The 14,163-nt window shown below is 59.1% G+C and overlaps 1 protein-coding gene across 5 annotated transcripts in view; it reads left to right on the top strand.

The window, feature by feature from the left end:
* Positions 1-7,468, top strand: part of CBFA2T3 (CBFA2/RUNX1 partner transcriptional co-repressor 3) — a 39,476-nt gene extending 32,008 nt beyond the window's left edge. For 4 of the 5 annotated variants that reach the window (XM_044427594.1, XM_044427593.1, XM_044427591.1 and 1 more), the window contains 7 exons: positions 1,178-1,359; positions 2,149-2,399; positions 2,901-2,986; positions 4,169-4,364; positions 4,746-4,814; positions 5,687-5,877; positions 6,140-7,468. In XM_044427594.1, the coding sequence (XP_044283529.1) occupies positions 1,178-1,359; positions 2,149-2,399; positions 2,901-2,986; positions 4,169-4,364; positions 4,746-4,814; positions 5,687-5,877; positions 6,140-6,445 (1,281 nt within the window). In that variant the 3' untranslated portion in view covers positions 6,446-7,468. The remainder of the gene's footprint in view (positions 1-1,177; positions 1,360-2,148; positions 2,400-2,900; positions 2,987-4,168; positions 4,365-4,745; positions 4,815-5,686; positions 5,878-6,139) is intronic. The other variant, XM_044427589.1, reaches the window with a different exon arrangement.
* Positions 7,469-14,163: the final 6,695 nt, after the last annotated feature.

Raw genomic sequence — 14,163 nt, 5'->3', positions numbered from 1 at the left:
AAACCGGAGTTGGCTGGCGGCAGAAGCTCTGCCGGGCTGCTTAATCGCTCCAGCGCCTGCGGATGCTCTTCTCGGGGCTGAGGCCGCGTGAGAAACGCGCTGGGTGGGGAGGCTGAAGAGTGGGGTGGGCGGGGGGAACGTATTGTCAGCCGCGTTTCATCGGGAGTGTTTGAGGCGGGTCGACAGCTTCGCACGGCCAGGAGACCACGCCGCTGCTGCGCGGCCGGGTTGCTGGTGGGGACGGCAGGGGCGCTGGACGCCAGCCCTCTCCTGGAGGGCAGCCTGCCTCTCGGATGAGCTCGCTAGCGATGCGGACGCTCTCAGGACGGTCGCTCTCCCAGCCTGGTGCCCTCGAAATGGGCTGGAGCGCAGCACCCGCTGTACCCGGCCGGCATTTTGAAATGAACGGCACAGTGCTGGTCACGCCCTGTACGGAAATCCGGCCATTCTTTCCCTCAGGAGCCACTTTCTCAGGTAGTAAAGCGTAACCGCTTTAAAAACCGTTCTGAAGGTGTACCAAGAAGCGGGGATGGCGATGCATGCCATGTCGCAACTGAAGTTAGCCTTCTCCCAAGCTGGGAACCCACCTGCTGCCCAAAAAGCTCAAGCAGGGCAGGAGCAGGGGGAGAGCTTCACGCACCGTGACGCAGCCCAGGCGAGGGGTGCTGCAGCGGGCCGGAGCGCATCCAAAGGGTCTCCCTGCACGTCTGCCTTAGCGCACAAGCGCTGGAAGGCTCGGGCATGAGGTGGGCTGCCTCTCCAGGCCAAGCTCGCCTGGCTTCTGCCGAAAGCTCAGGACACCTTTCCCCACCGGAACCTTCCCATCCCGTCATTAGCCTCCGAGGTCTCCGTCAAAAGAGCCCGGCAGGACGGCAACTGGGGGGCCTCCTCGCAGCGGCACCGCACACGTGGGACGCCTCCCCAGAGAGGCCCGCCGGGGGCCAGCGTGAGCCTCTGCTCTGCTCTGCTCCCGGGCCTTCGAGAGCCACGGGGGCCCTTTTAACGCGCCTGGCGGGTCTGTGCTCCTCCGGCAGGGCGGTTGCAGGTCAGCGGAGACTCGCTGGAGCTGCTGGAGTCGGAAGCCTTTTTGGGGAAGGAGATCGAGGCGACTCCTGAGCCAGGGAGCCCTCAAAGGGGCAGGTGCGGCGGCGCTGACCCTCCTCCGCTCTCCCCACAGGCCAACCTGCCGCTGCTGCAGCGCGAGCTGCTCCACTGCGCCCGCATGGCCAAGCAGACGCCCGCCCAGTACCTGGCCCAGCACGAGCAGCTGCTGCTGGACGCCAACGCCGCCTCCCCCATCGACTCCTCGGAGCTGCTGCTGGAGGTCAACGAGGGCGGCAAGAGGCGGACGCCAGACAGGTGCCCATGCCACGCGGGGCGGGGGGGGGGGCGGGAGGAAGGCGGCTCGCTCAGCCAGGATGCGGGTCTGGGGCTTATTGTGAAGCGCTGCCGGTGCAGACCGGCCATGTTCGGCCTGGGGACCCGTCCAGCCCTCTGGGGACAGGTGGCCATGCCTCCTGGGCCTAACCGTCGGCTGCAGCGCAGTCCCCCCCCCCCCCCACACAGGACTGAGCTGCCCCTCTGTAGTTCCTGGCAGGCACGGCTTCCCCTTCACGCTCACCGGCCCGGTTCCCGACGGTCTCCCTACCCAGCCACACCGGCACTGAGTCGCAGCGATCCACCCCCCGGGCCCCTGGGCCACGCGGCCCCCCCCGGAGGAAGAGGCCCAAGGCCTGCGTGGCCAGGCACTTCCAGATGCTTCATTGTGCCTCCTCTGGCTGCATGTTACGGCGACCCTGGACAATGGCGGTGCCCGGGCACGGCCCCCCCGCCGCTTTCCATGCCATGGGCAGCCAACTGCGACCCCGTCCCCAGAAAAGATGCGCCGTGGGCAGGCGGGCTGCGGCGGGGAAGCAGAGACCGGCCTCGTGGGATCCCATCCATGGGCCCCTGCTGGGAGGGGCCCCGAGGGTGCCGCCCCCCGGGCAGCCCTGCCGGGCTTCGCAGGGAAGGAGCCCGGGGGAGGGGGAGGGCCCGGCTGGCCCCGAAGCGCCCCCGCTTTCCCCGCAAACGGGGCGCTGGGTTGCCGAGCCGCCGCGGGAGCCTCTCCTCAACCGCCTCCGCCGCGCCTCCCTCTTCCCGGGACAGGACCAAAGAGAACGGCCTGGAGCGGGACGCCCTGCACCCCGAGCCCCTCAGCAAGAGGCCCTGCACCGCCAGCCCCGCCCAGCGCTACAGCCCCAGCAACGGGCTCGGCCACCAGCCGAACGGGCTGCCCCACCCGACGCCGCCCCCTCCCCAGCACTACCGCCTCGAGGACATGGCCATAGCACACCACTACCGGGACGCCTACCGGCACCCGGACCCCCGGGACCTCCGGGAGCGCCATCGGCAAGCCGGTGAGTGGGCGCGGGGCCGGGCGGGGCGGGGCGGCGGCGAGGCTCCGGAGGTCTCCTTTCCTGAACGTGGTGGGAGGAACGGCCCACGAGGCGGGGGCTACGATCCCCCCCCGTCAGCAGCCAGTTTGAGCCCGGGGCTCTTCCCACCAGAAACCGGCCCTTGGGAGAAGCATTACAACCTTCGCGAATTTGGTGGGGGAAACACGCAAGAGCTGGGAAATTCTCAAGTCGTCGGGGGGGGGGGGCAGAAAGGCAGTGGGATCAGGGAAGGGGGCAGGCCTGGGAACCCCGATGGCCAGCCTGGAGCCTAGCGCAGAGCCCACGTGGCCTGCAGGCCCGGGGCTGTGCGCCCCCAGGTTAGAGTCGGAGGCCCGCAGGGGAGCGGCCGCTCCCTCGGCCCCTCGTGCGGCGGCTCCCGGGGCCCCTCTGCGGCGGCGCCCAAGGACCTGCGGCTGGCGTACACTGCACGTCACCCCCGCCTCTCGGGCGTCTTCCCCGCAGCCGTGCACAGCTCCCGGCAAGAGGAGGTGATCGACCACCGGCTAACGGACCGAGAATGGGCCGAGGAGTGGAAGCACCTCAACAACGTACGTGCTGATCCGGCCCCTGGGCGGGCAGGTGGGCGAGGGAGGCGGCGCCCCGATGCGGGGATGGCGCCTGGGAAGGGGCGGAACGCGGGGATTGCAGCTGGGCACTGCCACGCAGAACACGGGGCGTTATTCCCCATGTGCCCCAAAATTAGCCTTTGCTCCTCTGGACATCAGTTTATTTTCATGTTTTCATCTGTTTGTTTCCCCTGTATTTTGGATATCTGTAGGAGGCGGGATGGCACAGGCGGGGAGGGTGCGGGGTGGCAAAAAACTCCTATTTCTGGATCCCCCCAATCTGCCCAGTCCTGACGCACACCTTGCCTTCCAGGAAACAATCTCCAGGTAGCCCTGCCACAGATTCAATGCCATCTTTTCCAAGCTGCTGTCCTCCAGAAGTGCTGGACTACAACTCCCAGCAGGCTGGAAACTGTAGTCCAACATGTCTAGAGGGTGCTGGATTGGGTAAGGCTGGGATTACAATAGAGGAGTAAAATACCAAGGCGCTGAACTCAACCCAAATCCGCAGCGGAGCGGCATCTGCGCAGTGAGCAAGCGCACCGTCCCATCGACGGCTTGGGCAAACGCTCCGTTTCCATGCTGGGCCCAAGAGAAAGCAAGGCAGTCGGCAGGAAGCACGTTGAGGGGAAGTGTCGGGAGCCACCACCAAGCAGTCCCTTGCCTGTGCCCTGACCTTGACACAACTGCGAGGGAAACCATTCGGCCCCTTACTCGGTTGGTGCGAGTGGGGTGGGCATCTTGACCAAGCTGGGGTATATCTCTGCAGGTCACCAAAGATCGATTCATCTTGTGTTTGCTTATTTGTTTAAAGTCTGCCTTGCTTTTTCTTCATCCAAGACAAATCCAACATAAAACATCTGGTAAACAGAGAATGCCCCACGATTCGTAGACGCAAAATATAAAACAGCTAAGAGAGAGGCACGGGGCAGGTAACGAGGGCAGCGTCCACATGGCAGCGGACGCACGAAACCTTTCAAGGCGGCCAGGCAGGAACGCCCCTGCCTCGGCCCTGGCCACGTGGCCACGGTGCTGCAGAGACGTGGGCAGAGCCTGGTGCTCCTAGCTGCTGGGTCTGGCCGCATGCCGAGCCGGGGGGGGCGTGGGCCACCACCCCACCAGGACCCGCCTGGCAGGCGCTCACGTGTGGCGCTCACCCAGCAGCTGCTGAACTGCATTATGGACATGGTGGAGAAGACCCGCCGCTCGCTTACCGTGCTGCGCCGCTGCCAGGAGGCTGACCGCGAGGAGCTCAACCACTGGATCCGCCGCTACAGTGATGCCGAAGACATGAAGAAGGGCTCCAGTCCTGCTGCCCGGCCCCACAACAGCGCCGGCAGCACGGACGCTGCCCCCCTGGGTACGGGTGCCACGGGGGGGGGGGCCCTGGCGCGTGTGCTGCGGAGGGGGTTGGGGTAGGGCGAGGGCGCGGGGCGTCTTCCGGCCCGAGGGCCACATTCGGGGCCGCACGCCGGCCGTGGGCGGGGCCAGAGACGAAGGGGCGGGGCCAAAGACTGGCAAGGACCAGGAACTGAGCACGCAAGAGGGAGGAACGTGCCCGATCAGCAGTGCTCGGGAAAGGAGGCGTGGCGCTCTGGGGGGCCCGGCCCCCGGTCTCTATGTCTTGTGGCAGCAAATGCTCTGTGCCGTCTGAAACGGAGTCCTTTGGCGTCTGCCCTGCTGCAGACTAACGGGTGGACAGGCGCGCCTTACCGGCTCTCTCCTCCTGTCTTCTCCCCAGATGCTCATCGCGAGTTCATATCCAGGCCGCTGTCTGGCTACATGCCGGAGGAAATCTGGAGGAAGGCCGGTGAGTGGCTGGAAGCGAGGACATGCTCTCAGAGCGAGCTTGGCTCCTCGTGCACGCCTGGTGAGGAGCCAGCCATCAGCGGAAAGAGCTGGCCGCTGGGGCCCGGGGCCACGAGCGAGCCTGTGGACCAGAGAGTGACCTTAGTTAGTGGGAAGGCGAGCGCAACACCAAGTAAGAGCCTGCACTGAGGTCCCCTACGGCGGCGGGTCGTGACCCCCGTCGTTCCAGCCAGGGGAGTCCGGCTTGGGAGGCTGTTCCAGGCTCCGGCCCACCTCGAGGGGTGAAAGTGAGACGCACACGGCTCACTGACTTTCCGGGGTCAGGAAGGCAGGTCGAGACAGGGAGGCGGGCGCACCGTGGGGTGGTGGAAGCGTCTGGCGGGAAGGCGCGTCTCATGCACGGGGCAAGTGGCGGCGTTGGCCGGGGCGGCAGCCCCTTCGGGAGGAGGGCTTGGGAGTGTGGATGCTCCCGCTGACCATCCCCTTAACCACCGAGTTCCAAAAACAGTGGGCCGGCAAGTTTGCTTCCCCACCGCGAGCAGCTCTTGGGGAAAACAAATGTGTCTGAAAGGCCCGTTCTAGGAGAAGCCACCAGAAATTACGCGGCACCTCGGCAAGGGACGGCACGTTGCTCCTGGGAAAATTCCCCTCCCCGCAGCGATGCGAGGACCTAAACTAGAGGGGATGGAAGCAGGATGCCGACGGTCCCGGGTCCACTCCGCCCCCCCAAAAGGCACAGCTGCATCCTGGGAGGGAGGGGAGGGCCTGCCCAGTGGCCCTCTGGGGCGGCTCGGCCTGCACCCCTCCCGGACGCCAGGCCCCGGCCAGCGCCCCCTCCATGTTTTCCGCCTCGCTCTGTGCTCTTCCTTCCAGAAGAAGCTGTGAACGAGGTGAAGCGGCAGGCCATGTCTGAGCTGCAGAAGGCCGTCTCCGACGCCGAGCGCAAGGCCCACGAGCTGATCACGACGGAGCGCGCCAAGATGGAGCGGGCCCTGGCGGAGGCCAAGCGCCAGGCCTCTGAGGACGCGCTGACCGTCATCAACCAGCAGGAGGACTCGAGCGAGGTAGAGACGGCCTCTCCCCGCACGGAGGATGCCGAGCGCGCGGTGGGCTGGAGGAAGTAGCGGCTCCCTCGGACGCGCGCCCCGCTCTCGGGGCCCTGCCCTTGCTCGGCCTCTGCCCCAGCCGCCCGGACCCGTGCCCACGCCCGGCGCGGACGCAGCCCAGGGACAGCCGGCCCGCCGACCCTGCCGCCCCTCCCGGGAGGAGAGCAGACGGCCCGCGCCCCCCCCGCCCTGACCCATGTGCTTTCGCCTTCCCCTGCAGAGCTGTTGGAACTGCGGGCGCAAGGCCAGCGAGACCTGCAGCGGATGCAACAGCGCCCGGTACTGCGGCTCCTTCTGCCAGCACAAAGATTGGGAGAAGCACCACCACGTCTGTGGACAGACGCTGCAGGGCCTGCCGGCCTCCTCCGCCGGGGCGGGGATGGCCGTGGCCGCGGCCCAGCCGGACCCGGTGGCCGCGGGCGCCTCCCTCGCCAGCGTGGCCGCGGCAGGCAGCCCCAGCGACAGCAGCTCGGCCGCCGTCTCGCGCGCCGGCACGCCCGCGCCCCTGGACACGGCGTCCCGCTAGGCCGGCGGCAGGGCAGGGAACCGGGAAAGTGACCAGCCAGCGTCACCTGCTGCTACCAATGCTCTCCAAATGGAAAAAACTGCATTCAGTGCAGTCCCTCAGCTACCTGACACATATGTGACCTCCGAAACGACCTCTCTCTCGCACGTGGAATCCTCACGAATTCTCAATACCTGGGCTTTAAGTGGAGTTAAGGCAAATACCAACCTTCTCCATTCACTCGTCAGCTTTTTTTATTATTACTACTCTTCTGAATACTTCTTACTGATATGATTTGGGGGAATTTCTGATTATAATTTTTGCTTTTTGGATGAGGAATTTGTCTGCAGGTATCGCACATCTTGACTCAGGGCAGGGAAGGCAAATGAAAAGATGCTTCCATCTGTCTTCTGTTGAAGATGTGGTTGAGAAAATAAAGGCGTGAACCCCTTCCCTGAAAGGGAGGGGGAGAAGGCGGGAAAAAAGGATTTCAGTTACAAAAAGCAAGATTTTTCTTTTTTGTAAAAAAATAAAAATAAACAATAAAAACATCAAACTCTTTGGCTTTAAGTAAAACAGAAAAGAGAAAATCCAAAAAGAACCCAACGAAACCAAGTGAAGGAAAGCTTACCTGTAAACTACCTTGCTAGTTAGCCAAGAAGATACCAGATTCACCTCTACTCCAAAGGAAATCCAAAAACCGAAAAAAATCCAAACTTTTTTTCCACTGCCAAAGTTTCTTTTGTTTCTCCGTTTGGTTCCTTCTTTCTCTTTCTCCTCATTTTGGGGGCTTTTATTTAATTACGTCTTTGGCGAACCGAGGGATAGCCGATCGTGTGTCCAGCGCCACCGACTGCGACTGTCGACCGAAAAGCGGCACCGCCGGCTGGATTTTGGCTCCTCGTGTTCTCAGATGGGGTGGGTGGGGCGATCCTGCACTTGGACCTTCCACTCTTCCGGTGTGTATCCTTGAAGGAGGACAGACGTGCAGCTGTGGGATCAAAAGGAATTTTCGTAGAATAAAGCAAAAAACAAAACCAGAAATATACATCCACCACTTTTGTGTGTGTGCGTGTGTGTGCGTGCGGACGGGTGTGTGAGGTGGAAATGACTCGAAGCTCCCCTCCTTGGTGGATTATAAATCTGTTGCGTTTTTCTCTCAAAGAGCATTTTAAAAAATTCGGCAGCCACCTACCTACACACCCACCCGGCTTGTTCCAGAGAGAGCCCCGTTCCAGAAACACCCGTAATAGCCTTCTGTATGTTCTTTGCAGTATTCCAGGACGGGAGCAGAAAGAACCTAAGCACCAGGATTTTCTGCCTGGAGTTTTTCACCGCTACCTCTCTCCGTTCTCTGTAACCTACCAAACCCCAGGCAATTTTTGGCAGTTTTAATCCTGACATTTTCCGAACACCCACAAGCATCTTTCGGCCACACACGCACACAGCCCGAGGACTTTGTCGATGGCCTGTAGGTACTCCTGGCTTTTTGTCTCATCTTTCAAAATGTCTTCTCCAGTCCCGTGACAAACCTTTCCGTAGGGTTCTTTTATTCCCCAGCACCCCCCTCCCGTGGTCTGGGTTTTCTCTTTTCCCTTTTGTCTTCCATTCCCATTGGGTTTCGCAGTTATTTCCGGGGAGGAAACGAACAGATGTTTGTCCTTAGAAAAGGAAGAGGAGGAGATAATGGCAATTTCTTGCATTTCTTGCATCGTTGTACAAAGTGCTGAGGACAGGCGTGCAATACGGGGAAGTGAGGGGACGGCTGTGGGGAACGGGGACCTTCACGGATGGCCCAGCCACGGGCAGGGCAGAAATACTGTACCTTTAATGTGAATGTATATACTATTTGCAGAGGTCCAAAAATATGACTAATACTAATGAGTGATGATATTGGTGATGCTAACAACAATAATAAAGAGACATTTTGCCAAATAACAAAAAGATAAAACCACTAGAGCATGAAAAGGACTAGGAAGCAGGCTGTTGAAGGCAGACACCTTTGCGTGCCCGCTAGGAGCTGTAGTTTTCTGGAAGTCGCAGAATCTGGAAGTCATGCCTGATTTCCCCCCATCCCACAAGATGAGGAGATTTTGAAAGAAAGACACGGCCTAGCAAATGCCACCTTTGTGGGCAACTGGCTGGGGGTGAACGGGGGGCGGGGGGGCTAAGTGGCATTCTTGGTGGAGACGTCTGGGAAACAGCAATGGGTTGGATGGAGGGGACCAAGTTTTACGAACTGTGTGGATTTTGCAGACTTTCCAACGGATCGTTAATTTTGGGGGACAGGAATGCGTGCAGGGTCACATCAGTGTGAGCGCACACCGGGGATGCTGCACATTAGCATGACTGCGTGCTTGTCCCAGTGGAATGAAATTCTCGCATGTCCCTAAAAAACAGCAGGTGCCCCGAAGGAGCAGCCGAAGGACAAAAGACCTGAGGATCCACAAATCGCAGGCAGGATGGATGTAATGAAATCCATCCTCTACTTCCGCGTTCTCCTTGATCCCCTCCGAGCCGCTCCCACAATCGGGCAGAAACAGGCAATTGCCCCTAGCAAGCGATTTGGGGTGCCAGGAAAGGGCAGCAAATGCTCATTTGGCCATTCGTTGTTGTCTGGAGATGGGAAAAGTTGCCTGCCTGGGGCTGAAGGACCAGAATAGCTTGATGGGTACTGCAGTACTTCTTAACTGGGGAGTGGACAAAGTTTTGCGGCATTGCCCAAGTCTCTTGGGCTGCCCGGCCTCTCTTTTCTGCCTCCTCCCTAAGTGCTCCAGCATCTTCACCCCGCAGCTGGAAAAGAGACTCGCGGGGACGGAGACAGGACGCAGGACTAGGCCTCCATGGTTTACTTCCACGCTCAAAGGCAAGGAAGGCCTGGGGCAGCAGAGGCCCAGAGTTCCTGACTTCCCGTGTGGGCTCGATCCTGGGCCACGGAAGCCAGCGGGCCGCCTCAGTGGCAGGACGGGCGCAAGAGGCAATCCCTGGTGAGAAGGCAGCTCTTGCTGTACGTGCGAAGAGGCGGAGGGCAGGAGGGGTGGCGCCCGCTTCTGGCCGGAGCTTTCCGGTGCCACCACCCGGCCTCACTTTCAAGGGCCCAGGCACCGCCGTCTTCTGTGTTTTCCCACCGCTCCTGCCATCGTGTTCCTTAATGTGGAAAAACTGTGGGAGAGAGAGATGGCGCCGGCCCACCAGGTCTCCTGATGAGTAGCAGGAGGATAACCCATGGATTTTGCTGCTCATTGGGGTGCCCTTCATCTGTGCCACATGGAGGGCAAATACAGCATCGGGGGCTTACAAGCGAAGCTTCTCTCTTGCGATCCCTCTGCCTCACCTGCGGAATTTTGCAGCAGGCGCTCTCATCACCTTCTCCTGCCAACCCTCCTGCATTTTCCCAGTGCTTCCTCCGTCTTGGTTCTTTCCATGAAAAGGGACGTCGGGATAGCTGTGCCCAGCTGTCCTGTTGGCCATGCTCTGTCTGGAAGCTCTCCAGCCGCTTACCTGGCCGGCAGGTGCTCCTCTTTGACAAGCCCCGCTCCCCGGCCCATCGTTTTGGCAGGCCACCCAGGCCCTTCTGCCTTCTGGGCTGAGCCGCTGCTCTTTCTGGCTCCGGTGGCCTTCACCGGCAGCACGGCTCCATCTCGCAGGGAAAGGTCTCCGCGGCAGCCGACCTGGCATTGATTGTGTGTGTTTTATCATGGCGCTCCCAGCAGCAGAAACATGTATTGATGTGAGACAGTGAAGGAGGGAAGGAGCAGGCGAATCCAGGCGGGATGACAGCACGTTGGTGGCTCAAGATTCTGCATCTCTTGCTTGGAATTTGTTCAGTCATCATTTTGACGACGTTAACCCTTGGCACATTCGTTCCCGTTGGGCCAACAGAGCTTTCAGCGTGCACAGGAGCACAGTCTTGGGTTGCAATGCTGTGCATGCTGAAGGAAAACAAATCCCACAGAGCTTAATGGGACACAGGGATGGAGCAGCCTCTCAACTTCTGTTTCTCATTTTTCCAAACTTAAAATAAGTTTATCCTGAACTGCAGTTTTTTTAAAAGCTTGCATGAAAATTGGTAATCATTTGAGTCCACTTTTTCCTAATCCATGCATTTTTGTATGCAATCTTGCCTAATACGATGAATTCTGGAATGTTATTTTCCTAAAACATAGGTATTATTGTAAACCCTAGTCTTCACTGGAGAATGTCACCACAAAATTCAGAACGGTGCAAATTTTGCAGGACGCCCGGGTTTCGGTTCACCTATTCATACGAAACTGTGAAATCACGCAAATTGGCACTGAAAGGTGAACCAAACAAATTCTTCATCCATCCTTACTCCTGAGTAGAACCAGTGCATAGGGCTGCCCTGTTTGTCACTTGCCGTAAAAGGCAACCAAATAATCTCCTACAGGACCCGATGCAAAGCATTCTTCACGCCTGTTACTTCCCTCCCACACAGCATCCTGCAGGTTTAGCGTGCAGGTGCAATTCATACCGCTGGTCCCAGGTGGCTTTTTTCGTTGGCGTGTGTCCCTCTGCCCTGCGGTTTTGTGGCCAAGTCCTGCTGGCGAGGAGACTGGGAGGCGTCAGAGGCTGCCCTCTGTGCTTGCCGCCGCGGGTTTAGGTTTGGCAGAAACAAAAGGCATCCGAGTTTTCCAAGCTAGTAGTCCAAACGAGCCTCCTGCGGGTCCTGGGCATGATGTGAGCGTGGCCGGCTGGGTCAGTTTTCTTGCATCATCCCATACAGAGGGGATCTAGAGACGGAATCTTTGCAAAGCGCTCGCCGCTCATCTTGTGCTCTCGTCATCGGCTGCGGCTCCTCTTGTGCTTTGGAATTTTGCCGCCTCTTCTTCTGCCAGATCTGGGCATGACCTGCAGCCGGCCGAGAAGCCGTAAGCCAGCCTTCCCTAATTTGGAACCCTCAAGCAGGCTGGGGGGGGGGGGGGAGTGATTCCGCATATGTGGTGGAAGGCCGTGGGGGCACCAGGCAGGAAGTGAGGTGGTTACAGGACCTGCAGGTGTTTTCTTTTAATCCGGAATGAACGAACTGGTGCAGAGGCCAGTTGTGGGAGCTGGAAGCGCCCCAGCTGATGGCTTGCACAAGGCTCCGGCCACGCCTCTTGTGTCCTGGCACATCCACTCTCAATAACGTTCCACTCGAGAGAGAGGAAACAAGTGCGTGGTGGTGCTTTTTGCTCGGAATGCGTCTTGCTGGTTTGATTTCTTTCTTTGCATCGGGGCACATAAGGGTTGGATCCAGCTGGGTCCTGTTAGATCGAGCTGTGGCTAACTCGAGGCACGCCCATTTTGGTAGGTGCGCCCAACGGATGACTAAATCTGGGCCCGGTTGCTGGCGTGACGTGTGATGCTGGAGATGTGGCTGCGGGCAACGTCTGGGAAGTTCCATCAAGGTGCGCCCAAAGCCCAAGGCCGTCTGCTGCCAGGCCCCGGGAAGTCTGCTCTCTAGCAGGAACGAAGCAACCCGCATGTTCACGGGAGCGGGGCTGCAGAAAATCTTATCACGGGCGAGGGCTGCAGAAGGGAGACCAGAGAAGCAGGCTGCCAGGGCAGGAATGGGCCAGACCTGAAGGGCAAGCCAGCTCGGGCAGGGGCAGGGAGGCCGACCTCAGCTATGCTGAGAAGGTAGCCAAGGAAGTTGCACAGGGGGGTTCCAGCTGAAGCTTCCAGGTGCAGTTCTGAGGAATTCCAGGAAGTGGCAAAAGGGACACGTCAGAGTCGGGCAGTATTGCTGGGTTTCCAGAGTCAGGGCAACCAGCCGTGTGCTCCATGGCCTGGGGAGTGCTCCTCTCTCTCTGTTGAGGCTCAATAGCCCTGGAAGGGCCTTTGAAAGAGGTGTGGCATCTGTGCTCCAGGGGCTTTGGAAAGTGGTCGGCCAGTAGGGAAGTTGAGATCCACAGCAAATCCAAATGCATTTAGATTTCTGCAAGGGCAGCCTGAAGCATCTACTGCAGACTGCCTTTTTTAAAAGTTGCGTAGCTTTTGCAGTTGGTTTTTCTCTTTTGGAGGGTTGTGTGCGAATTTGCACTTGCACTAAGGCACATTTGTGCAAGTTGAAAAAATCCTTGTACGGCCCTAAAAGAAGTCTGACTCTGTTGCTGAGGTGACGACGGAATGAAAAATGCCCAACGGCCCGTGAAGCGCAGGCAGGAGACGCCACCGATTCTGCCCATCCCTGCATGGCGCTTCTCCACGCAAGCCGTTTCCACCAGCAGCGTCAAACGCGGCTTTGCCCCCCCTCCCACAGCAGGAGCTGCTTTGCGCACAGCACTCGTGTGCCGTCACTTCAGGCACATCCTTGGAAATGATCGTGCCACGGGTGTGGCTCGCTTCGTGCAAAAACGTGCGATGGAAAGGCTCGCTGTGCATGGGACTGTTTTGAGTGTGGATACTTTTCAGGAAGCCTGGGAGCATGTTTTGGAAGGCTGTGGGAAGCATATGTCTTCCTGGAAACAACTGCTCTTCCCATGTTCCGTTTCAACACCCAGTAAGACACAGAGGTGCGATTACGATCAGATGCAGGGCTGCAGGCTCCCAGGGCAGAGCTTTTGATTGAGAGAGTAGCAAACGGTCAGGAGGAGGAGAAAAAGCGGCCGAGGGAAGCCTGCGGAGACATGAACGCCACACCAATCTAGCTTTAAAGTCCTTCCGCTGAACCTCATTGGACGGGCAAAGGCTGGGCAGGCAACCAGCTTAGGTGGTTCTACAACTCCAAAAATAAGAAGATAAAACCCTGGCCAGGGAGCAGCGATGGAGGAGTCAGTCCCAGTCCTCTTAAGACACAGACAGCCCTGGCTGGCTTGCACGCGTCGGGTGCAACTCTCGCGGGCAGGAGCTGGCCGGAGTGCTTCTGCGGGACCCAAGCGCTGCTCCTCTTGCTTTTCCTGATGGCTTCTTCCCCGGTGGGAAGGGACGCTGGCCCGTGCCTGGGTTTTCCGTTCCGTGCGGCGGCTCGGCCGGAAGAGCCTGCGCGGTGGGCAGAGCTTTGGCCCCGTGGCCGTCCGGCGGGGAGAGCACCGTTCTCAGGGTGTCCGAGAGGCGTGTCGCCCTTCGAGCCATGCAATACTTGAATCGGAGGGCATGGTGGAGAAGAGGGGGGCGGGGGGTGGAGGGCGGGAAGGGGCATTGCTTGTTCTGGCCGACGTGCGTGTGCTTGCAAAGATGTTTTAAGGAAGGAGAATCATAGAAATTTAAGCAAAACTAAGAAAGAACCCGTCACCCCTGCCCTGCCTCTCTTCCCCTGGTGTTTGTGGGTTTTCTGTGGCCATTCCAGAGAATTGACGATGTGATAGGAGGGATGTTTTTTTGGGATTCTTCTTTTGGCATGCCGCCCCCTTCCCCTCGCTGTTTCCTGCTTTCTCTAAATGTACTGTATGTTCGACCTGTGAAAGATGTAAACATTATGATTCAGGTTACGTCTGTTCTTAACTCTGTATCTGTGTAATAAAGAAAATTTAATATCACCCAAATGGCCTCCTTTCTTCAGCTGCCTGGGTCCCGTTTGCACAAACATTTGACACCCGGAGCCCCCCGGGAGCCTCCAAGTGCCAGTATTCAGGAGACATACCAGGTTGGGGGGGGGCAGGGAGAGAGAAAGGATCTGCTGCTTTTGCTGGCCTATTCATTTTTATGATTCATTATTTAATACATGCTTATGGATCGATTAAAACAGGTGTATTTATTTCTTTAGCGATACTGAATGTGGGTTATATCTGAATGCTGCC

This window comes from Varanus komodoensis, unplaced genomic scaffold (genome assembly GCF_004798865.1).
Source record: "Varanus komodoensis strain SLA01 unplaced genomic scaffold, ASM479886v1 scaffold19, whole genome shotgun sequence".
In the NCBI taxonomy this organism is placed as follows: domain Eukaryota; kingdom Metazoa; phylum Chordata; class Lepidosauria; order Squamata; family Varanidae; genus Varanus; species Varanus komodoensis.
The sequence above is the reverse complement of the archived record's forward strand: the minus strand, read 5'-3'. Positions and strand labels throughout refer to the sequence as shown.